The following is a 25,693-nucleotide window of genomic DNA, read 5'->3' as shown; positions in this document are numbered from 1 at the left end:
GCAGTGGAGGACAAGAACAAATAGGGATTGATTTGTTTGTTTTTCCTTTACAACAGCAGCCCATTTCATGCAACATCTTTAACAATGATCTCAGGATAACTTGATTTGTGTGTATTTGTGTTGTAATGTTTTGATGTGATGTTGGTAGAAAAAACTGGGGCAGGATACAGGCAGTGTTTTACTGACTGACGTAACTTTTCCGTGTCAGCAAGTGAAACTACGTTTGATCTTTAGAAAAGGTTTTGAATGATTTCTTTGTGCGAGGATGACAAATACACAAATACTATTATTATCATATAAATATACTTATATTAATACATCATTTCCAAAAAGTCATCAAATTTAGAGTATACCGGTTTTCCCCGTTTTGTTCTTCTTCATGCATTTAGCAGATGTGAAAGAAAGGCAAGGAGTTAACGGATAAATCTCCCTAAATCAAACCCCAGAGAAAGGGGTGGGTAATTTATGAGGTAACGTCAACGGGTGGAGAGGAAAAAGTACGAACGGGTTAAATTTGAGTCATACTCGTCTTTACAGAATAAGTGAAAATTCCTCCGCCACAGAAAGAAAAACGCGTATTAGACCAAAATTGAGCTTGCTTTCAATACCCGCTCAAAGCTACATAATTTCATAGTCAACTTATAAACATAGTTTAACTCTTTCCATATATTTTAAACGCCTTCTAGGAAGTAAACTATTGAAGAGGGCGTTATTTTAGGACGCATCACAGACTATAGATCCACCCGTAGGGTTTGGCGGAAGAACATCTCCGTCTGCGACTTCAGTGACTGGGACGAAAAGAAGAGAGAAGTTCAGAAAGTTTGATCACAGCGCAACTACGAGTGGAAAAAAACTGAATGAAGGCACTACACGGATTTAAGTGGTCGAACGAGACTCCCTGACAGACAAAACACAGCTTCTCCATCGAGTATAATTCGTTTTCCGCGTTTTAAAGAGCTTTTTGAGATTCGTGACGCTTTAACCTGACAGAGCACAGCCTCGCGCTGGCGGCTCTATGTGGATTTTACTCAAAATATGGGCCAATTACCCGGTGTCTCTTCAGGCACAGTCATCATTTTCCTTATTTGCTGCGTTAAACTCTCATATGGTAAGTAGTTTTACAGCTTATATATCTGAACTCATTCTTTTTAACCGCTATTTGCCGTCAGAACGCATCTGTACGGCGGTGTGAAGCATCAGCGCTCACGTTTCAGTTCTGCACGGCCTCGAATGGCGTGTGTCCGCTCACGTTATTTGACATTGACTAACTAAATAAACTAAAGTGTGAGACGTATTATTTACACTTTTGCATAAACATTTTAAACCCCAAAGTTTTTTTTCCCCGAAATGAGCTCTCGTGTTTCACACCTCTGCCCAGATGTGAAAGTCGGCGGATGAAATCTGCAGCGGTTCCAGTAATTAATGTGAGAGGAGAATTCAAAATGGACACGTATGAGGTGAAACATATGGACGTTTTGAGGTTTTCACTCGCGTAATCAAATTAACCACTTTGTTTTTGTATTGGAAAGTTAACTAAATGTATTAACTAATTATTTTGTGGAACAAGTGTGTGGACGGTGAGTTTTTGATGTTTCCAGATTGATGAAACTGAATGATTGATTGCATGTAGTTCTCTGTTATTCCTCAGTTGAGCAGTACTGAAGAGCTTTCCATCTGACGGCTGTTTATTTATGCTTAGCAGCTCATCTCAGCGGGATGCAGACACAAAGGGTGCCATTTGTTGCATTAGAGACAGTTATTTGGTGGAATAAGATCACACATGACTTCTATTCCACATGCAAGTCAGACCCAATCCCTCTAGAAAAGAGGAGCCTCACAAAAGAAAACAAGACAATATAATAATGACTGCAGGCTCGGCAAGAAGAGGGAGGAATGCTGCTGTTGGTGTTTCACATTCCTCTCTCTTGCCTTTCTCGTTTTCTCCCTCACACACACACACACACAGACACACACACACACACACACACACACACACACACACTTTTCCCTGTGGATGCACTCATTTTCACAATGCTGCAGCTCGCCCATTGTGTCCCACAGATGATGTTTCTACTTGTTTCTCTGTATTGAGTATCAATCCTTGGGGTGGGATTGATTTCACTTTTTCTTTCTTTCCTCGCCTGGCATGTTGCCTCAGTTGTGTAGGATGTTTCAAGTCTCTTGTATTTGCTCACATCAGCCGTTAAGCGTGTGTGCAGTAAGAAGTTGGCCCATTGTTCCCGCCTGCGAGCGGCATGCATGGTGCCCGGCCACGGTTCTGACCCGCCGCTGCTCTCTGGTGTGAAATGTGATTTATCTTCGGCAAACTCCCACTTGTCAGAACACAACAGGCTGGTTATGAAATGGCCCACGGTGGTGCATATATCAGGGATGCCCACATCCCACCAGCTGGTGCGGTGGAGGTCTTGACCGGGACATTGGAAGAAGCTTTGTTGGTTTATGATGACATTTTAAAATGATTATCCAGTTTAGTAGGATGTAGTGGGTGGTGAGCATTTGTATACTTCTCTTTTGGTTTGGTTTTTAATATGTGGTACCCAGTGAACTCTTAATCTAGCAAATTAATTGGCATTTTAAGCATCTTATGCCACCTTAAAACTTCAAGGAGTGACACTTACGAGTTTTTTTTTCAAAGGGAACCTGATGAAAATGATGGAAGATGCCTTTTTTTCTCTTTTGTGTTGTACGTGGAGGCCTGAAGGGGTCATCTATGATGCATTGAGCTCCACATAGCCAAATCTCCACACCTGAGGTGTTGCCACAGTTTTTGTAAGACTGTAGGAAAGTGCTGCAGGAGGCTAGAAAGGAATGAGTTGCTCAGTTTCATTAAATCCATGGATTAAAACCCCTGTGCAGGTTAACAGATGAAATGTAAATTAAGACATTCTGCATTCCTGCCACATGGCAATATGCTAGGCATCAGATACATGCACAGTGTCTGTGTGTTCCTGCGTCTGTGTGTGTATTAAAATTATACCAGGTCATGCAACCTCATTAACTTTTTTAGTGCTGCTGTATATTATTGTGTATCAGAAATGTTGATGTAAATTGTGGAAATGAGTGAGCTTATTAATAGGGATGCACCTATATCAATGATACGCTGATAATATCGATAATGTTGATTAATAATAAAACTGTAGAATATTTTGTCTGAATTAAAAATAAAACAATAATACTTTAAATCAATCACCTGAATGCTAAATTAGCATTGGACATCACAACATTGTAATGTAAGAAGTGTTATTAATTTAAATAAGTATTTTTTCATGATCTACTGTTAACATGAATTGACCCGATTAAACGAGCAGTATGGCCAATTACATATACACAACTGTTTGAAAATTTTAGGTAGTTTTAAGATTTTAAGGTAGCTTTTTGAAATAAGTTTTTATTAAGTTAGTATTATTAGTAAATTTATCAATAATTTAAACAAAATTCTCTCTATTGTAATGTTTTATGGCAAAGCTAATTTTTTCAGTGTCAGTCTGGTAATGTCACGATCCTTCAGAAATTATTCTAACAGGTTGATTTGCTGCATAATAAACATTTCTCCATCTTGGACTAAACGTCACTTTTTTTCTTTGCAAAACTGTGTGAAAAGCAAGTGTTTTTTCATAATTCTTTAATCAAATAAAACTTTAAAACAGTTTTTACTGTCACCTTTAAACTATTTAATACATCTTTGCTGATTGAAAGTATAATTTAAAAAGGTTAAACTTAATAGTACGCTAAAGTAAAAATGTTGATTAACCTACTGTGTAATATTTATGAACACAATTTTCACAAGTCCTTGTGAAATCAAAATTTACGATGTTTATTTGGTAGCACACATTGTTATCCTTTAGCTGAACAATTAATCTGTGTAATCCTAATCCACAGAAAAAAATTTTTGTTTTGGTAATCTTCAATCAAAGTCTGACCATTTGCTTCTGCGTTTGGAGTGGTGGTCCACCACCTACTCAATAGTCCATTTTAGTTGGTAGTAAATCAACATAATAAAACAAAAGTCTCCGCAAGTATTTAGGTTTTTCAGCTTTACACTGACTTTAATGTTAGGGTTTGGTTTAGGGCTATTGTAATTATGCATAATTTGCTGTTATTACCATGGCAAGTACTAATATACAATGTAACAAGGACACTTAAAATGAAATGTAACCAAAAATCTTTCTGATCTTAACAGACGGTACGGTAGTGGATCCAGTTTGGAATGATAATGTAACTCTCTCATTTTAGTCAATAACCAGTATATGAAACATTTCTATTAAGGAAATTGGTTAGAGTTTTTGTGCTTGTGTTGATGTGAAAGGGCTCGCTCTGATTGTTAGCACACAGCCAGCTCTCAGGACACTTTCATTGGAATGTTGTTGTTTTGAGAATTATCAGGTTTCCTCCCAAACTACATGCAGCCTATCATTAAACAATTAGGGTGCTTTTTGGCCCCATGTGATGTACAGATTTAATGAGCGCCACTGAAAACCTCCCTTCACCCTTATGTTATCAAATCTGTATGCAATTACGCCCCCTGTCTCATTACAGATGGCTTTGGGAAGGGTTTATTGTTTGTTGCCATGTCAACGTTTAGGAGAATAGAGAGCGTTTGCTGTATATACAGGAACACCAGGAAATGGGGTTACTTCCTCACTCAGCGTGAACAACTTCCTTCTGCTGTCCAGCATGGATGTGGGCCAATGTCGACAAATCTCTTCTGACTCTCTGACTCGCTCTATTGAGTACTTTCCTCTCAACCCAGCCCTGTCAGACTCGCATAATTACTTCCCCATCTCTCTCAGCAGCTATTAGTGCTAACAGAGAGCGGGAGAGACACACACGAGCAGAGATGTCCCTTGGGTTCTGGGTTTGGTCGCGGGGATGAGGCCGTGCTTGCAGACAAGCAAGTCTTACAGCTGTGAACCAGCTGCTCTGTGCAAGAGCTCCGACACACTCATGTCGTCTGATCCGTGTCAGGAAGGAGGGGAATCAGACTGTGTTGGAAACACTCCTTGACCTTATTAAGGCTGTTTGCATGACCATTTCTCTTGCTCACAGTTAGGATTAGGCATAGGATGATAACTGGTTTTAAGGTTTACCGTGGTTTGGAAAAGTCAGGGTTTTAAAACCGCTAAAATTTTCTGTTATATTGCTCCTAAGGTTTATGTAAGCAGGGGTGGATTTAGTGATTTGGGGGCCCAAAGTTTGTACTTTATTCTTAATTGGTTTATTTTGCTGTTTTTTTTTTCTTATATCACTCAATCTCCTTTTCTATATTTTGTAAAGCATCTTGTAAAACCTTTTAAATAATTTGTTTTCTTAAAATGAATTCACAACTAATATAATATATAAACTTTACCTAATTTGTCTGCTGGACTGCTCCATGATTAAGAGTGGGGGACACATTTGCACAGAAGTAATAATCATTAAACTTTTTTTTCTTTAGGCACTTGTCATACAAAATATAATAGAAAGGTATGTTATATATAATTTATAGGTATAATTTATACTTCTAGGAATTTATTTAGGGCCCTCAGATTTCCTGGGGCCCTAAGCGGCCACTTACCTTGTTTATTGGTTAAATCCGACCCTGTATGTAAGGGTTTATTTTATGTTATTTTTTATGTGTTGTAAATAAATCTGTGTTATTGAAACTAATGAAAACAGCAGAAGTCAATGACTTATTTTAATTATTTAGCCTGACATGTTTACTGTTCCAAATTATCATAAATGTTTCCTAAAATTAAATATATTATGTCAACTGGAGGGAAAAAAAGGAGTTGTTTTACCCAGACATTTAAAAAGAACTTATTTTAGAGTAGTAATCACAATACCGTGATATCGTCAGAAACTTATATCGGTCCATGCCTATTTAGGATTAGAGGTTTTAATGAATATTGCAAGTAAATATTGAGTAACGTACAGTTAAAAAAAGAATCTCCTAATTAGCAATCGACTTAAGATCCTGTTTCATGGATGCTTTACATTTATTTACATTTTAGAATTACATTATTAGACCTCAATCTCTGCTCTGATTATAAAACTACATAGAATGTTTTTGTAGTTGTTATCCAATCCAGAAAATATATATTGTTTTAAACTAAAAAAGTCACTAAAAGGCATTTTGTTAAACTATTTAAACAACAGATTTTGTTGTAGCAGAGATCAAATGTCCATAAAGCAAATCTAAACCAATAATAAATTAATGGAAAACACCCATAAATCTTAAACTACAGAAAACTCTAGTTAACTGATATTCTCAACAGTGAATTGATATTAATGAATGATTTAGAAGAGTTATTATAATCTTGAATGAGTGAAAAAACTTCAAAAATGAGTGGTGAAAATGTCAAACTGTAGTTTTGCTATTGATGACCAGCACTTACATTTGACTGATACAGTGTTGTGTGAACCATCTATTTCATGTGTCTTTGTGGGTGTATTTGTGGACGCCTCTTTAGATCGCATCTGTTTTATGCATTGAAGACTAATTTTCCTCAGCTCAGCAAAGCGTAGGTCCTAATTCATGACAGATTTTGTGTTGAAAACTGTTTTTGTAAGTTGCTGAATGTAGTTTAGAGAGGCCCTGATCCTGTTCCTGCATTTAGTGGGGATAAAAAAGTCATGGGACTGCTTTTTATTGAAGGCAGGTTTGAGTTGGCTTCAGATCGTACACCCAAGTGTTCAGTGCCAGTAAACACACACTCATATACACACACACACACTGAATACTGGTGTGCTGTTCTGCTTGAGTACACACACATTATGAATCTGCTGTGTAGATGTTTTGCAATTGATTTATAACCAGTTCTAAGAAAGACATACTTTCACATCTGGTCACGTTACTGTTGGAGCCCCATCTGAGACAGAAAATGAAAAACACAGACAGGAAAGAGTATGAGGGTGCAAGATCTATCTATCTATCTATCTATCTATCTATCTATCTATCTATCTATCTATCTATCTATCTATCTATCTATCTATCTGTCTGTCTGTCTGTCTGTCTGTCTGTCTGTCTGTCTGTCTGTCTGTCTGTCTGTCTGTCTGTCTGTCTGTCTGTCTGTCTGTCTGTCTGTCTGTCTGTCTGTCTGTCTGTCTGTCTGTCTGTCTGTCTGTCTGTCTGTCTGTGACACAATGGTTGAAGTACAGCTATATAGTATATACAAAAGTAAATTATTTTAGAGTAAGCTAACATATTACTGTGTATATACGTAGAAATTAAATATGCAAATTTTTATATATTGTAAGTAACAACAAATGATACTTTACACAGTTGATATATGAGTTTCAAGCTTGTGAATAAAAAGCTTTATTTCGAAACCAGCAGGCAGCGTTTTTCTTATTAAACATAAACATGACGGTTTATTATTTGTAAATTAAGAAATTAAACCATACAATATTTAACCATAATAATATTTGTGCCTCAGATTTATGGTGAAATAAAATACATTTAATTATTGTCTTTATTTTACAATAGAGTTATTACATTATATTTCTTATTTTGTGTAATATGTTTTTCTTAATAACTATAAAATCATCATATGTGTCAATTTATAGTCATATTGGATTGGTAAAACATTATGAGAATGTGGCATCATAAAGAAAGAAAATAAACAACCTTAATTGCATTTATTGCATTTAGTAGTTTTTTCTATAGAAAAAAAAGACTTTTTACTCAGAAATTGCAAGTATTATTTCACAAATAATGAAATGTTGAATTAAATATTACTTTCACGTGTGAACCGTATGTCAGAGCGCACGCGTGTGTGGGACTCGCGCAGGAGTTCTGAAAATGAATGCCTCACCTGAACAGCTGAAGGAAAGTTACAACGCACAAATTAAGTCTTGCCTTTCAACGTTATGACCAATAATTATGTCTACCTTTCCGACTTGATGAGCATTCAATCGGTTATGCCTGGAACATTGGAATGTCTCACTGTGCTGCGTCTTATTAAACACATCTTATTCTTCTTATTTTTGTAATATTAATCAAACAACAAAATATAATGGAATCACTCTGCTCTTGACTAAATAGCTATATAGCTCAGTTATGGTTAACCTTCTTTTAATTCATATTATAGTATGCAGTGTTATTTGTTTACAATTTTCAGTTTATGTAACTGAAAACTACTTTTAGGTACATGGAAAAACCTGAAAAGCACTGTTTATTTTAGTATAATCCTTGCTATATTATATTTATTTTGTATTGTATTTTGCTTGTAGAGTTTTTATTATATCATATATTGAACTGTAGCAAAAACCAAACTGAACCATGTGAAGTCTGTATTGTTGCACCCTTAATAGACACAAACAAACATTTTCCCATTGCATTGCATCTAAAACTTTTTAGCTCCTTCCCATGAGCCATGTGTTTTCAAGATTGTGTAAAGTTAAACTAGTCTTACTTTGTAAATGTCCTTTAAGACCCTGCATTCTGTTCCGTTTCGATTCACTCCGTCTGGCTGTTTTTGAATGCAAGAATGCATGTAATGTAAACATTGCCTGAGAAACATGTCTGTTTGGCATCAGGTGCACCAGAAACCTGTGGTTCAGGCAACCCAAAATGACACAAAAAATGTGAAAATGTAGGCTTGCACATTGTTACTGTTTATCTGATGTTTATCATTAGATTTTATTCCTGGAACATTAAATCCAGTCCTTTGTTCCTGGAAGAACTAGATGGCTAGTGAGCAGATTTAGTTAAGCATAAGGGCAGAGAAAGATGCATTTGTTTTGAGCAAATGAGTGTGAATTGCTTTTCCTAATTATTCTACTTACCACCCTCCTACTTTTTTTACTAGGTTTTTACCCCCCCCCCCCCCCCTTTTTTTTTTTTTTTCTCACATTGTCCTCACATTTGCCCCTCACTCCATTCCTTCACACCTCAGGGACAGAGTTTGGCCTCATTAATGTGGAGAAATGAAGACAAAATGTTTAGCAGTTGGTTAATCACAGCAGGGTTACTCTAAACAGAGTTTGTGTGAAAGTTTGCCTGTTGTTTGCTTGTGAGGAATCTCACGATAAACACAAAGAGTGAATTTGTCTTGTGCAAAGTAGATCATACACACATTTTTAAGCCAACATGCATGACTTAGGAACGGTTCCATCCTGTTTGTCTGATCATTACTCATTGGGCGGTTCAGACTGGAGCCTGATCACAGATCAGTGATGCAACGAATTGTCTTGACTCTTGGCCAGAATCTTGATCGCAGCAGGTGTGCAGGCTTTAAGTTTAAGTGCCTGGTTTACAGTAGGCAGATCCTGGATTTAGATGTGCAGGAGGTCGTGCAGGATTCAGAACTGCCTCTTCAGTGGGACTGGAAATGAAGAGGACTTAAAAAGTGTTCATTTAGGAAAGCCAGTTCCAAAATCCTTTGAGAACTTCCCCTCCGGCTGTTTGATGAAGCATATGGGGAGCTTGACAGACCAGTCAGGGCTGAGCCTCTTTTCTCTGTGCAAGCCTCACCCTTCATATGTGTGTCTCACTCATCTACATTCTGTCGTTTTGTCTTCATTTTGTTTGCTTATGAGACTTTGTGACCACACTGTTAGAAATAAAATGTCACCATCCTTACAGCAGTCAGGAGCAAAACCTGTTTCATTTCAAAACTATTGATGGCAATTTTAATATTAGAGCAAAAACTTGTTTGCCAATGTACAAGCTGATTGATGTAAAACATATATATTGTAACAATTTACTTTAAAGGTACATGTGCTAAAATCTCCAGAAACTGTTTTACAGTCCCGTTTACAACCCTAGGATTTACCCCATTGAATGTAAAGCTCTGTTTTTACCGTAGTAGGGGTCATGAATATTAATACACAGCATGGTGTACACTTAAATGCACATGTGCAAAATAATCATAATTCAGTTGTCAAATTTTTTGTAACAAATGAATGCCCTGTTAAATAACAATCGTTTTAACTGGCAGTGAAGAGGTTCACATTTAGAGTGAGTGAGCTATCTGATTTAAAATTACTAAAGCAATGACATTTAACCATCTATTGTCACTCAATGAAGTAGCCATGTCTTGAACTTTTATTAACAATTAATCTAGTAAGCTTTGAAAATGTAACAATATTATTACACAGTGCTTCCCACACATAGACTTTACTTGGTATGTTAGCGGCCGCTCAAGTATATTTAGTGACACATTTTCTTTTACTATTATTCCTATCATCCTTTTCCCGTTTCTTTATGTGCACGAGACCTGTCAACACAGATAGTCTCACGTGCTCTGCAGACTCACAGAGATGTGCATTTTGGTACTTAAAAAGTTTGTCCGGCCAGGGTTTCTAAATCTCCTAAAATCGTAACTTTTTATTTAAGCCTGTTTCGCTTGACTTCGCAGCTGACGGCTGATTGACAAATAAATCATTCTTTATTTGAAACTTTACTATACTATACTCAGAGAGGACAAAAGGACTTGTCTTAACTGGCTGCAAAATATATGTAGGAACTACACCATTGGTAATGGTTAATTAACATTTGTCTTAATTAAATAATCACGTTTAATCTTGTAATTATTATATTTTTTGAGATTGTCTGTTTTTATTCCCTTTTCTGTCATTTATTTCTCATTTGCTGATTATTTTATTATTGATGATGACTGATGATGTCAATATAATATTTTATACATATCTAAAATGCTTTGGTATTCAAGTTTGCTTAGAACTTGAGAGAGAGAGATTTTACCTGTCAAGGGGTGCACATGGCTCCTGAATAGCATAAAAGTGATAGAAATTGTCGACTTCTTTTTTTTAACCTTAACCCATTGAAAAGAAGCAGTGTATAACAGTGTCTTAATAAATAAAATTATTGTTAAAATCTGTTCTGTTAATTCAACAGGCTTATATGCTAGTACTGTATTTTATGGAGTATTTATGGAGGATTCACACAAGCATTTATTGGACAATATATCATAAGTATACAGAAAAGCCTGACAGTGTAATTGCTATATGATATTTAGCTTATTTACTTTTCTTGTGTTTACAGCTTATTGACTCATTATAGAGTGAATAACTTATTTACATGCTTAAATCAGAAAGCATTTTAAGCTTTCTTACATTTTTTATTATAAAAAACATATAAGCAATTCAAAACCTAATAAAGACAAAATTTGTATTTTTACAAATACTTTATACTTATACAAAGTGGCTGCAATGAACATTTATAAAAAAAACTTTATTTTTAAAGGGTGCATTCACAGTCTAGTGTTCCCCAGCCTTTCTTTTTTCTCTTTCGTTCTGCTCTTCATTATTGCCTCTTGCCATCTTGAGCACACTTGACTCCTGCTCTTGTCTTCTATTCTTCCCTCTCATATCTCCAGCACTCCAGTTCCCCTCCCCTTGGCTCTTAAATCTCTGTGAAAGCACAATTTCACACTCAGCTTAGCCACTTCTCCCAAATATTTCCCACCACAGTTGCTGCCAAAAAGGGGTGCAACCAAACGCCTTCTCCAGTTGCAGGCTTTGACCTCACTGGGCATTAGATGCCTGGCACAACACTGACTCTTAGCACAGTGTCTATAAAAAGTATTCATTCTGCTTGGACTTTTCCGTGTTTTCTTGTTTTACACCATTGAATCACAGTTGAGTTGATTTGGCTGCACATTGGTCTTTCTAATGAAAAGACTCTAATCTCAAAGCGGATGTAGATTTCTATACATACAGAAAAGGATTTTTCAGATTTAATTCATAAAAATAATCACTGGTTCAGTCAGTTGACATCACATTAATAATTAAATGCAGTTTCAGTTCATTGTAAAAAAAAAATCTTTTATAGATCGTCCAGCTTCTGTTTAATCAGTATTGGTTATTATACTCTATAGGGCTGGGCGACAAGATGATATTATCATATATTGACGATGCCTAATGAGCATGGCGATGTCAATTTTGACATTGAATAATCGTGTTACAACTGATATTTTTAAGGAAAAAATAAGTATGATAAAGATATTACGTAAATAAGGGTGCTCAACCTTTTTTTTGGAAATCTACCTTCGTACAGAGTTCAACTCCAACCCTGATCAAACAAACATGAACCAATTAATTAGGACCTGAACAGCACTTGATAATTATAACCAGGTGTGTTTGATATGGGTCGCAACTGAAATTGGCTGGAAGGTAGATTCACAGGAACAGGGTTGAGCACCCCTGGCGTAAATGTAGGTTATCTAGATGATATTTAATTGTATTTTAAATTGTAATAACACTACACTTACCTTTAAAATTTTTATGAATGCATATGGTATAGCATGATGGCTGTATTTACTTTTATTCATTTCTTTTCCTTCGGCTTAGTCTCTTTTTTTATCAGGGGCCGCCACAGCAGAAAGAACCACCAACTATTCCGACATATGTTTTACACAGCGGATGCCCTTCCAGCTGCAAACCAATACTGGGAAAGTGTTTACTTTAATGAAGCACATTATTTCAGAAATGTCCTATAATTTAGCCCTATAAATACAGTTAAAATAAAATATAGAAGTAATAGAAAAAATAAATGTAGGCCTATAATTGTAAATGTATTAATTTGATTCAAAATGCAATTAAAATGAATGCTCCTGATGTATTTATTGATCAATTTATTGTCAAATTAAATTGAACAAAATGACATTCAGGCACATGACTCTTTTGGAATCAATTCATAATGTGCATATAAAAAAACTCTTGCATCTGCATATCTAAAGCATTTCCTAAATCAAAACTAGATTTAGTCTGCCACAATAGCCAGCTAAACTAGGGCAAAAATATAAACTTAATTTTTTTATGTTTAATCTAAACTTTCCTCAACATCACATCATGAAACGAGGCAGGTTTCTGGACAGGAAAACAAATGCACTTTTTCCAAAGTTAAAGCATTACTGTGAAGCATTACAGCAGTCATACAAATCTTTTCCAAATGACTGCTTGCATGCAGGTGCACAAGAAAATTTTCGGCTTACAAGGGAAATTCGTTATTATTGCTTAATCAATAATATCCTTCCTGGGACGATGCGCAAAGCTATAGGTGAATTAATCATTAATTAGTCAAGACGGCAAGATGAAGAGTGATTTAATGTAGTAATATTATTATTATTATTATTATCATGTGATGTAGGGGTGGACAAGAGTGTTCTCTGTAACGCTGCATTGAGTTTGTAAAGAGTTTGATTAGCGGCTCAGCTTTCTGTTTCGCATTATAAGTGGGTGTATTTGGTTGTTCAGATGAGCTCACCAGGGTTTTTCTTCTTCTTCTTCTCCATATAGGTCTCTTTAGTGATTATACTTGTTTGTTCTTTCACATTTAACATGAATGCTTGTACGTGGGCCGGCAGTTTTGTGGCCACAATCTCGCAGCAGATATGGAGCCAGAATTGAACGAGAAATATTTTTTAATATGTTACCAAGCCTTAATACTCCATAAAGATAAAGGACACACCAAGCAATTTAAAGCAGTTCAAGAGGCAATTAAAAATACAGCAGACGGAGGATGAAAACAGGAAGGTCAGCAGTTGCAGCTTTTTAGAGAGTAGCAGAGAGAAGGCTCTATTCTGATGTCATATGACATCTCAGCTGAAATCATGTGGAAGACTTTAAAAAGATAGTTCACCCAAAAAGTACAGTATACTCATGATTTATTTTTCCTTAGGCCATCCAGTATGGAGGTGACGTTTTTTTTTCTTCAGTAAAGCATTACAGATGATTTTAGCTGAAACTAATACTTGATTTATAAAAAATGGACATCAGGAAATGCAAATGGACAACTGCTGCTGACAAACAAAACAGGCAAAACATAATGAATGCCTGTGACTATCGACAGTAAATTAATGGCTTGTTGTGAAGCAACTGGCAATTCAAGAAAATTACATAATTTACAACATTTGAACCTTTTATTCACAGCCTTGCAAAACTGTCCTGAGTGTGTTCACACAGTCTGAAGCGTGAGCTGTCTGTCTGATAATTCTGTGCAAGTGTATTATCATATAAGCATCTTTAATGTTCTATGGAAGTTTTTGGGGTCCAATGAGACCACAACTGAACCAAATACTTTGTGTGGTAAGAAACACAGCGTTGAAATGCAGAAATGGCAGCATTGGGCCCAGGAGAGGCTCTTCTCCAGATCTTAAACGCAGATAAAACCTGGTGATCGTGAAGCTTGCAAAATTCACTTTACAGTGAGAAGAGTTTTGTTTTAGACCTCATTAGTGTTTTTTGGATGAATGAAATTAATTTCTCACTTCCAAATAAAATAAAACTTGTATTCTTTTAGAGAATGAAAGTTGTGCAACTGCAGTGGCCAGATGCTAATGAACTCAATACAAGAATACTTATTTTAAAATAAATAATTTGATACTTTGACAAGATGAAAAAATAAAGCCAAATTCATCCAAGTTCACTGTTGGATGAAAACCTCAGAGGGCGAGAAGGCTTTTTGGATGAACTATGTTTTATATACTTTTGAGTGTTTCAGAGTAAGCACGGCATTATCTCTTTGAGGAGGCGGAGGTGTATGAATGTAAAAATATAAAATATCATGGTTTCTGCTACATTCATTCTTCCATGGCCACACCAAAATTCCTTCCCGCCACAGCTACATTACAGCTTCTCATTCAAAACCTTCAGTTGTTGCTGTTTTAAAATTTTTTAGCCTGTTATAATCACACCAAAACACTGAATGTGCACTTACTGAATGTAAGTGAATTATAACAGAGCAAACATTTCTGTAATCATAGTAGTACTGTGCGTTATTTGTTTAACCATTTAAGGTTACATGCTGACTGACTGACTGACTGACTGACTGACTGACTGACTGACTGACTGACAGGGCTGAGCGATTATCAGTTATGATAAGCACAGTTTATCATAGAATGGAGAATGGAAGATCTGTGTAAAAGACCTGCCACCACAGCTGGAAAAAATCCTACAGCAAACACTGAATATAAATTAATGAAGTCTATTAATTAACACTCATGGATCTGAGCTATTTAGTGGTTTAGGTGTTGTTTTAATGCATCATGTTTGGCAAATAGAGTTGTAAGTGGATGGGAAGACCACATACACCACCACTCTTCAACCTCTTTTTGCTGACATTATTTAGCCCTTTATTTATTTTTTCTTTATGTAATGCTGTGTGTTAGCAGGCTCCTGAAATGTTAGGTATATGTAATGAGCCTGTGTCTTAAACTTTTTCTTTTCCATGCCGTTCTTGACTTCAGTATCGAATTCTGTCTTTTAGGTGTTAGACTTCCAAGTGTTATTAACGAAAATGTAGCGATGCTCGAAGTTGAAGAGCTTTGGGGCATTTATGTAAAGCCCCGATTTTAGCTGTTGGCTCAGTGCCCAGGCTGTGCACACTTGCTTTGCACTTTTGCACACAGGGATATTTTGAGGCCCGGTCAAAGTACAGGAAGTCAGTGTTAGTGCTCAATGCACTTCCTGTCTTGAGCTGTAGTAGTAAGTTACTTGGTGTTAGCGCTGCTTTGAAATCATATGACATGCTACCCAGTGTCTGTAAGGGAAGTGTGGGCCAGGGTTTGCTTCTATTTGCAAAAATGTACTTGAGCTGTCGATAAACTTGCTTCGTTTGCAAAAGTCAAGAGCTATATAATAAAATGTTGTGTTAACAAAATAAATATGTTGTTTTATCTTACTTTTTTGTACATATTTAAACTAAATTTTTGCTATAAGCTTTGAAGATTCATACACTTAAACAGTCTGAAGTCTTGGGTCCTTTCCTCCTTCAATTACATAACAGTACTATTTTAAGGATATTAATATTTGTGAAACTGTGATTTCTATCTTGATTCTATCTCCCCCTTATTTTGGGTTTTGTCTTTCTCTTTTGTACATATTTAGTTGAAACTAAATGTTTGCTCATAGCTTTGAATTTGAAATGATGTTCAAACACTTATGTGACGTCCCAGTCTGTGACGTGTGTCCAGATGCTTCCTGTATTTTTGAGAGGAAACGAGTGAAAGTCTCTGATCGGTTTGGAATTTCCATCTTGAACGTATTTGACGCATCACAGTAAAGGGCTATAGGTTTTTCTTCACCTTTGTTGCTCTGCCACTTTGTCTCTCACCTCTTTCCCCCAACAACTCCTCTGTCAGTATAGTGTTTGAATCAGAGGGAGTGGTGTGGTTACAATCTACAGCAGCTTTTTTCCTTCGCTTTGTGTCGTCACAAGAATTTTGACACGCTCTTTGTAACATCCTGACAACGAAAAGCAGAATTCGCTTTCTACTTACAACTAGTTTCCAACACGCTTATCTGATTGTAAGACTCAGGGATTTAGTGTTAAATATAAGCCACAATGAACAATTTTTATAGAGAGGATACAGTTTAACGAAAGTCTTTTAAAACATTTGCTTAAGTGTGTGGTCCCTGACTCCATCTACATAATTGTAATATTTTAGGGATATTGACTTGACATATCGGGTTTCCTATCCTGATTCTATCTCCCTCTTATGTTGTGTTTTATCTTTCTCTTTTGTATATATTTTAAGCATTTTTGTCTTTTTTAATTGTGATATGATATCTAAATGTATATATAGAAAGACTGTTCACTGGCATTACTATAAATAGGGAAAAGTGCAATGCCTTCCGGTCGTAATAACCAATCGTCAATCTTTAAATCCATGCAATTCTGTGAGGGAGGGGTCTGTACAGATTTTGCAAGCCACATTGGTTGTTGATGACAATGTGCCTGCGTTGATTTTGACAGGAGAAATAACATCACATTGCATCCCATAAATTTTGTGACTTCCAGTGTCGTCCTCCAGTCTTTTCTCAGGGTTTTGTCTCTGGTATTCTAGTGTTTATAATCATGTGGTTACATCTGATTACCATTTAAATAGCTGTAAAGGATATTAGTGTCATCATCATGCCAATTTTTGTGCAGTAACTGGAGCTAACTCCAACCTGGAGCTAACAAGTAGCTGGAAATTGTGTTTTTTATATTTAATTAGAGCTCAAACAACAACAGTAATAGGAGTTCAGCTGGCAGTTTTCGAGATTTCAGTATTCCCCCATTAATTTTTGGATGAGCTGCATATAAGGCCGCAGAGTGAACAGACTTTGCTTTGAAAGAGATTTTGGTGTAGATTCCTTGATTTATTTATTTGTTTTTGTTTGAAATGTTGTTGATCAGGTGACACCGCAAGATGGCGTTGGTTCGAGTCCCAGCTGGGTTAGTTGGCATTTCTGTGTGGAGTTTGCATGTTCTCCTCGTGTTAGTGTGGGTTTCCTCCGGGTGCTCCGGTTTCCCCCACAGTCCAAAGACATGCGGTACAGATGAATTAAATAAACTAAATTGTCCTTAGTGTATGTGTGTGAATGTGAGAGTGTTGGGTGTTTCCCAGTACTGGGTTGCAGCTGGAAGGGCATCCGCTGTGTAAAACATAAGCTGGATAAGTTGGTGGTTCATTCCACTGTGGCGACCCCTGATGAATAAATGGACTTAGCTGAAGTAAAATAAATGAATGAATGAATGAATGTTAATTAATAAAATTAATAGACCGTGTTGGGCAAGTAACTTAAAAAAAGTAATTAGTTATGGTCACTTGTTACTTCTCATAAAATATTACATGATTATAAAAGTAACTAATCACCAGAAAAAATAACTATTGTGTTACTTTTAAAATAATATATTAAAAAACTTTAATGCCCTCAATATTACGTCTTTTAGATAAATAAAATGGACACTAAATTAAATAAATTCTTCTTATTAAACATTGTACCCTATTATATACTATATTAATGCTGCTGTGGGACAATGTTAGAGACAATTATGAAATATTATATTTTACTTGTAAATCAATAATTTCTTTAGTAGAATAAAACACAACAAACAAAAACATGTTTTTTAGAACTTTTCATATTTATTGCACAGTTGACTACAACTGGTCAATAAATGCATCTAAAAATGATGCTTAAGAAATGTAACAAAAATATAGCATAAATATTACAGTATTGTTTTTAGAGTATTATTTTTATATTTATATAAAATATAAAGGCAATATTGACATCTTTCCATAATTGAAACACTGATTTGGCGATCACATGAGATACTTTACATTTCAGTCCACGATATCTCTCACGCACACTGGTGCCATATGGCCAGATACTGCCTTCATTCACAGCAAGTTGATGTTGCAAAATATACTGAAGTCATTGAATTATTTTGTTACTTTTGATAATTTCCGTGTGTCTTTTTCAATGTAGTGGCTCTGTCTCTGAAAGCGGAGCTCATGTCACCTGCGTTCATAGCCAATCATCATCAGTTATGTGGTTGTCTCACCCCCAATACACACACATGCCGATCTTCATCAGTTATGTGGTTGTCTTACCCCATACAATACACACACACACACACACACACACACACACACACACACACACACACACACACACACACACACAAAAACCACTTCAGTGAGCCCAATTGCAAATTGTATATTAAATATATAATGGCCCATTTTATTGTCAGTAATGTTAGTAAAACATAATTGCATTAGTAAAACCTTTTATTTTTAACGCTGTCACTCTCATCACTGCTAATAAGGATGCACAATATTTATTGGACAGAAAAATTGTAGCCTAGTATGTGTCAAAATGACAATTTATATTGCTCTAATAAATAAAACCAAATGAATACATACATACATATACATATATACCTGGTGCTAATTCTGTGTGCAAATTTCAAAACTTCTAAACATTAGACAAACGTCAACAGGTGTAGACATATTCTGTCTGACAGAAAATATGATTATTCTGACCTGAGCTAATGTACTGAATCAACCAACGCACATCTTTTTTTCATTCTTTTTGATATTAAAGTCATCTATTGCAGCTTGCCGTTGCCAAAGTCATTGGATGTGAATGTCCCCATTCCCCTGTGGAAGTTAGGCCCCTGCCTGGGTGCACAAACTACAGATTATAAAAACATTATAATTTCAAAATAGGAATTTGATAATCTGTAGCGATAATGAAATCAGTCATGTGAATGACTATTATATAATTTCCAACCCGTGCTCCCATAAAAGCGAATAAAAAACAACATTAAAAAATATTACTTTCTAAATTTTATTTATGTTTTTTTTTCTAATTTCTTTCACGTTAGTCTAAAAATCTATTCAGAGCTCATAATATCAAGTAAATCGTTGGCCCACTTTATAGGTTGTATTTTTTTATTGTGCTCTTTATTCATATTTTCACATTTGCTTGGCAAGCCACTTTTTCTACTGGACATTAAAATGGATTTCTGAACACAAGATTGTGAGGAGCTACTTAACGTAGTCTTGTTGATGTCACAATGACATCACTTCCTTCGTATTTCCTCAGTGTCAGCTTTATTTGTGTTTACCATATCTGTTCACCTTTGCCACCATTAAACCCTGATGTTGTCAAAAGAACAGCATATTAGACAGGCTTTTACATAACAATGAAAATGTCTTTTCTGTCAATTGATTAATCTCTTTCTTAATCGTTTATTTCAGAAAAGACTTGCTGAACTACAATCGTTTCAGTAGTGTATATTAAAATGAATTAAATGTGCAAAAATTAATATGAATTAATAAAAATGTAAATACTTTATAAGACGAAATGTCATGGAATTTGTCATATTTTGGATACATCAACAATAGGATCTTACAAAACTGTCATATGGACTAGTGTTTAATAAAAGAATTGGTGTGGTTATGTTTAATAAAGCACACATGAAGCTTGTAGTGTTTTCAGCTTTTCCCCTAGTACGTTTAAAATATTATTTAGTAAAAAGTCAGCTCTTTAATGACATTCAGCATTGTTTTGTGGGTCTTTTAAAATGTCGGTTCAGTCCCTGTTTATGCACCACTACCACTTTAAAAGTAATGCCCAACCTAGTCCTGATCTGATGTGTTCATGTTTCTTCACAGCTCTGCAGTGTATCGACGACGAGAAGCCCTGTGTGAATGGTACCTGTGTCATTTTACACAACGGGACACACTACTGCAGGTAAGACTCTCAGATTTGAACTCAGAACTAGAAAAACCCAGTGGCGAGACTGCTTCGCTCAAAGCCGCGTTGCCTAACTTCAATTTTCCACAGAAATAATGAAATTAGGTCACGCTAAGTCTTTAATATTGCCAAATCTGCTTTCCTGACAGAGTTGGATTCCTCCCACGGTACACTGAGAAGTGTGGGCCTTAATGATTGCTTTTTATGTGTGCTGGTGTGTGTTTGAGGGTAGGAAAAACTATGCAAAGTGGATTCAAAAAGACAAGTAACAGTTGGAGTGGAAAAACGGTAAAATGCATCCAATTCTTGTGGTTGCAGAGTTTAAAATACACACACACACACACACACACACACACACACACACACACACATACACACACACACAGTTTCCTTTACTTCTAAATGCCGGTTCCTTTACTTCTGTTGTTCGTTGAACGCTGCTTGTGGCAACTTGTAATTGCACTTTTATGCCATATGATTGAGGGTTGCATTTATTGCTTTGCCCAAAATAAACACTTGCTAACAAACCTATCATGTTACTTTTCTATGGGCTGTGAAACACAGAGGGACTGTTTTCCCATCGTTGAGTGAATAGTTTTTCTTAAATCTACTGCCATGAAAATATATTTGACAAATTTCACGTTTCTTACCTTGATAATATTTTACATCTCGAGTTTGGGTTACAGTAAGTGAGTTCCTACAGCTGCATCTCCAGCCTTGAAAGCAACAAAGAAATTGAAACCACATCTGATAGTAAAGCTCGTCCTTGCGGTAAATCAGGACAGGAATGCACAGAAAGTTTACCTCAGCACCACGAAACCTTCAGAAATTATTTGCGACTTCAGCTGAATTGTTGCTGGTTGTTTCTTGGCTTCCACAGAATGAAAGTTATGACCTTGTGATTTTTACAACAAATATTGCCAGGAAAGCGCATGAGTCAGGCCTTCAGCAAGGGTTCAGATTGAGCAAGATAGACATGATAAAACCACAGGCATATTGTTCTCAATTTTCATACAAATAATCCTCCACATCTACCTCAGACATACTTTAGTGAGCTGGTTAGTGTTGGCTTATAAAGAGTTCAAACTGCTTGGTGTGTGGAGCAAAGCCTTTTCATTACTGCAAAGTCTTCGAGGTTTCGGTTGTGTATTGTGGTTTGGTTAATGTATTGTTTACCTTTGTGTTGGTTTGTAATTGTGATGTTATTGTTCAGATAATTTAGTCTTTATAGAGATGATCTTTTTGGTAATAATTATATTTCATTTAATTTTTTCAACACTCGGCACTGTCCCGGACAAATCCCATACAATGAGTCAATCAAAACAACAATGACAACATAGTTTAGCAGGTGATAACAGAAAATTAAATAAATAAATAAAGGAATGTAAATAAAGAAATAAAATAGATAAATTAAGTCTCTGAGGAATCCACAGAGGTTGAGTGGCTGTTTGTTCATCCAGATATTCGAGAAATAAACCCCAGACACTAAAGAATTTTTCAATAGATTGAGTCCTCAGAAATCTCAGTCTTCTTTATCTGTATTTCCAAAATCATGTCTGCGATCCACATTTGAAATGAAGGGGGTGAAGATGATTTCCAATGCTGGAGCACATGCCTTTTAGCCACAATCATACCCAAAGACAAAGACTGCTGAAGTCCGTTTAGATGAAAACTGTATTGTGAATATCCGAAAATAGCAAGTTCTGGATCAGGTGGTAAAGATTTACTATAAGCAATCAAATATGCTTGACCAAAATGTATATAACAAAGGGCAAAACCAGATAGAGATTATCTTTAAAGTGAAATGTTTGACTTCATAATAAAATATTTTACTTTCATATTTAAAATATTTGTGTGATGAACAATAGATTATATGAGTATCGTATCATTTCTTAGATGACATTAAATATTTTCTTGTCTGAATTTTATTTAACTTAAAAAATTTTTTTTTAGAAATGTGTACTGCATATTTTTATTACTGTAATCAGTATTATATTGGTATTACTTATTTAATATAATTATTAATTATATTTATATTTGTATTTTTTCTTTCATCTTAATTTTTGTTTATCTTGAAAATGAAGTACGAATTGATGAATCGATTTTAAACCGAAATTACAATTTTCAAATCGCAAAAGCTGTGATTATTTTTAATAATCACGATGGCGAGGGAGGAGAGCGCGGGTAATTAAAATGCTCCAACAAACGTTACTTAAAAAAGCAGACAACTCTTACAGCAGAGCCCACAAGCCCCTATTCATTGCAATGAAGAAAATGAAAGCTGTGAACTTCATCCCTGCTCTGTTTCTCTCTCTCTCTCTCTGTGGACCTTTGACCTGCTTCCGTAAGGTAACGTTTGCTCTCCTCTCTCGGCTGTTACAGCGATTCTGTTGGATCCACACATAAGCATGTCTGCAGAATGAGTTTTATCCACCACGTCTATCATTGATCAGCTGTGATATCCGCGCATTATAGACTGTAACAGCGGCCGTTTAGCTGTATCCGCGCGACTCATCGGTGAATAACGCCAGAGCCACGCTAACCGTTAGACAAACCAATCGTAGGCCTGTTGAGAGCTGAAACACAATGACCAATTACAGGCGTTTATGAACTCACTCGACAACACCCAAAAAGCAAGTGGGATAATATTTACATTCATTTATTTGCTATAAATGTTGTTCATGTTGTTCTGTGCATGTACTTGAATTTAGTTTGATACGTTCAAAAAGAGTTTTTTTGAGCAGGTAAAATTAAAGGTAGAGTTCATATATCTGACTGCTTGTAATACAGGCCAAAATTGTATTACAAATAATATATAAATATAAATGTATTTATAAGTTATACATTTTAATACAAGAGGTCTTGTGCTGTCAAGTAAAATCTAAAATTGCGTATGGAAAGCATTGTCAGTGCACCGTGAATGTCATTTATTAAAAATATAACAATCTAAATGTAAAGGTTTTAAAAGTTTTATAGATCTATATAAAAGATTTTAGATATAATTTATTTAGTTGAATTTAAAATACTGTAGTTATTTTTTAATTTGGCATAACAACTGATAACTTTATTGAATAAATTGTTTTAAATAAACAGAAGTATAGTGTAGTGTACTTTGTGATTATGCTAGGTCTTTCTTTGGTGCTGTTAAAACCACCACATCAAACCTGCAGCTCTTTTATGAAATTATTATTATTTATTTACATATTTTTTTATTTAAATACTTTTTTTGTTTCAGAAAAATCTGATACATAAATACTGTATTAGTAACCAAATACCAATCAAAGAACCACCCACCTCATCCCGACAGAGCCATAAAAAATATATACACATAATAAAAAATAAATAAAACTTTAAAATAAAATAAAATAATATAAAGGACAATTATGAAAAAAAAAACCAAAAAAAAAAACAAACCATTAAGACAATGACAGTTCAACATCCAATGAAAGTGAAAAATATATTAAAGTGAACAAACATAGTGCATATTAACACAGTCACATTGTTTGGGATTACTAAACTGTCAGTCCATTCTTACCTAAAAAAGGAAGGAAGAAGTCGCAAATCTTGTAAAATATGTGCATTTTTTGTTTGATTGAGTAAGTTAGTCTTTCCATTGCTATACAAGAAGACATTTCCTTAATCCAGAGTGACAAAGATGGACCAAGAATACAAAGTTTAGGGCAAACAGGGATTTCTTTACCAATAGTTTTAGAGATTACACCTATTAATTCTTTTCAAAAGGATTGCAAGTGCTCACATTGCCAAACACAATAGAATAGTGTGCCCTTGTAAGTCAAACATTTTCCACAAATGTCCAAAATACTTTTATGAAATTAAAGTAAATTGCATTTTAAATCGCAATTTTGATCAAATAAATCACAATTAGATTTTTTTTTTCCAACTCGTGCAGCCCTACTTTAACATACTTTATTTATGTTAGTTGTTAGTTATATCACACACAATTTCAGAAATCTTTTTATTTTAATTATTGTGACATAAATACTGTACAATATTATATCATTTTGACCATTAATTATTTGGTCATTAGTTGTAAGAAATATAGTGATTAAAATGTTTTAATATTGTCATAAAGAATGATCAGAGCAGAATTATGTTATGTTATTTTAGTTTTGACAGATGCTTACTAATCTCCAAAACTCTTGTTAGAGATAGAGTACATTTTTTTTGTCAGGAGATTTTAAAAATCAGGATTTGTCAACATCTCCCATGGCATGACTGTAAAAACAGTTAAACTAACTGAGAGAGGTTTCTTTTCTATGGGTAAGATTGAAAGGTGTTTGTAAAAGAGATAAGATGAAAACCACAGGACCGTGCTAATGACGTTATCGTGATTTGTTGCACTAGAAAATTCCTCAAAGTTTTTGTTAGGCCCTGCTACTGAAGTTTCTGGCGTGAAAAACAAAATCTGACCTTCCCAGGCTGACAAACTCAGACAATCGAGCCGACAGCGCTAGACTCTCTACAGCTCAAATTCTTGAATTCTCTGAAAGTTCATCTCGGCTTGACTTTGCTTGAGAATGCAGGCTTTTAGCGACCTGAAATGGCTGCCTGGCTGGGTGTGCGTGTGATCTCAAAATGGAACAGGCTGACACAAGGTACTCTCAGGACTTAGTAATACATTCTGTGTAGGTGAGGTGACACCCGAGAACCAAAGTCAACAAGGTGTTTTTCAGTTTTTTTTTTTCCCTCTGCCACTGAGAGCTCTGTACAGGAAAAGCAGTATGACAGAGGTTGGCAGAGCAGGGTGTGTGTGTGTGTCTGTGTGTGTTAGTGGTCAGACCGGTGTGTCTGCAAGCCTCCAGTCAGGGTGTGAGAACCAAGCTGTGTGTCACCTGTGTGCCTATGTCATTTTTTTGTATGTTTTGTGTGCGCACATGTGTCTGTCTGGTTTCATATGTGCCTGTGTGTGTGTGTGTGTGTGTGTGTGTTATTGTACATGAAAGCGTGTTTGTAGTATAGGATAGAGATGTGAGAGGAAGCACAGCATTTCCACTGCAGCACCACAGTTTCAGAAATAATTGCATGCATAATAAAGTATAAAAATCAGGTATGAATAAGCATGGCAAAGTAACTTTGAAAACCTGATCTTTTGATGAAAAAGTGATGCTGTTTTGTAAATTAGTTTGCATTTCTTTAGTTTAGGGTATATTAAAAGGGGTAAACTTAGAAATGCAACCATTCTGAGCTAGTTTTAGCTCTGCTGACACTCTGACTTCCTCAAGGTGCATTACCGTCTCTATTTGGTTTTAACATGCATCTTGTGTAAGCACTTGTGTTTCTATTTCATAGAGACTTGCATCTTATTTCGCAACACTCCACTTTACTTTTTCAGGAATGCTCAGTATGATGCATAAATACTATTGAATGCTAGCAGGAAAGCAATTGAAAAATGCATTTGCTTCGAATGTAATCCATGTGTTTTGGTCAACATGGGTTCATTCTGAAAATGTAGCCCTATATACATTTCTGGAGATCGCGAATTATGTAGCCAGAAGTAAGTATTGCTGCATTTTATCTTTAAAACGAATGCTACGGGGTGGTACGATGGTGTTCCTTTTCGCACTTACCTGTTTACCTCCGTATGCTGTCACCAGTTTGTCCAGTAGCTCGCCATTTATGTCGGCAAACTTGACACACAGAGAGGAGTTGACCACCCTGATGGGGTTCAAGTCTGACAAAG

The 25,693-nt window shown here is 35.6% G+C and overlaps 1 protein-coding gene across 1 annotated transcript in view; it reads left to right on the top strand.

The window, feature by feature from the left end:
* The first annotated feature begins 767 nt into the window (after nt 1-767).
* The window catches only part of notch2 (notch receptor 2), a 66,991-nt gene continuing 42,065 nt past the window's right edge, over nt 768-25,693 (top strand). The window contains 2 exon segments of the mRNA XM_056463788.1: nt 768-1,108; nt 19,911-19,989. Coding sequence (XP_056319763.1) covers nt 1,036-1,108; nt 19,911-19,989 — 152 coding nt within the window. The 5' untranslated portion in view covers nt 768-1,035.

Source organism: Danio aesculapii, chromosome 8 (genome assembly GCF_903798145.1).
Source record: "Danio aesculapii chromosome 8, fDanAes4.1, whole genome shotgun sequence".
Classification (NCBI taxonomy): Eukaryota; Metazoa; Chordata; class Actinopteri; order Cypriniformes; family Danionidae; genus Danio; species Danio aesculapii.
Note: the sequence above shows the minus strand (reverse complement) of the source record. Positions and strands in the feature narration are given on the sequence as shown.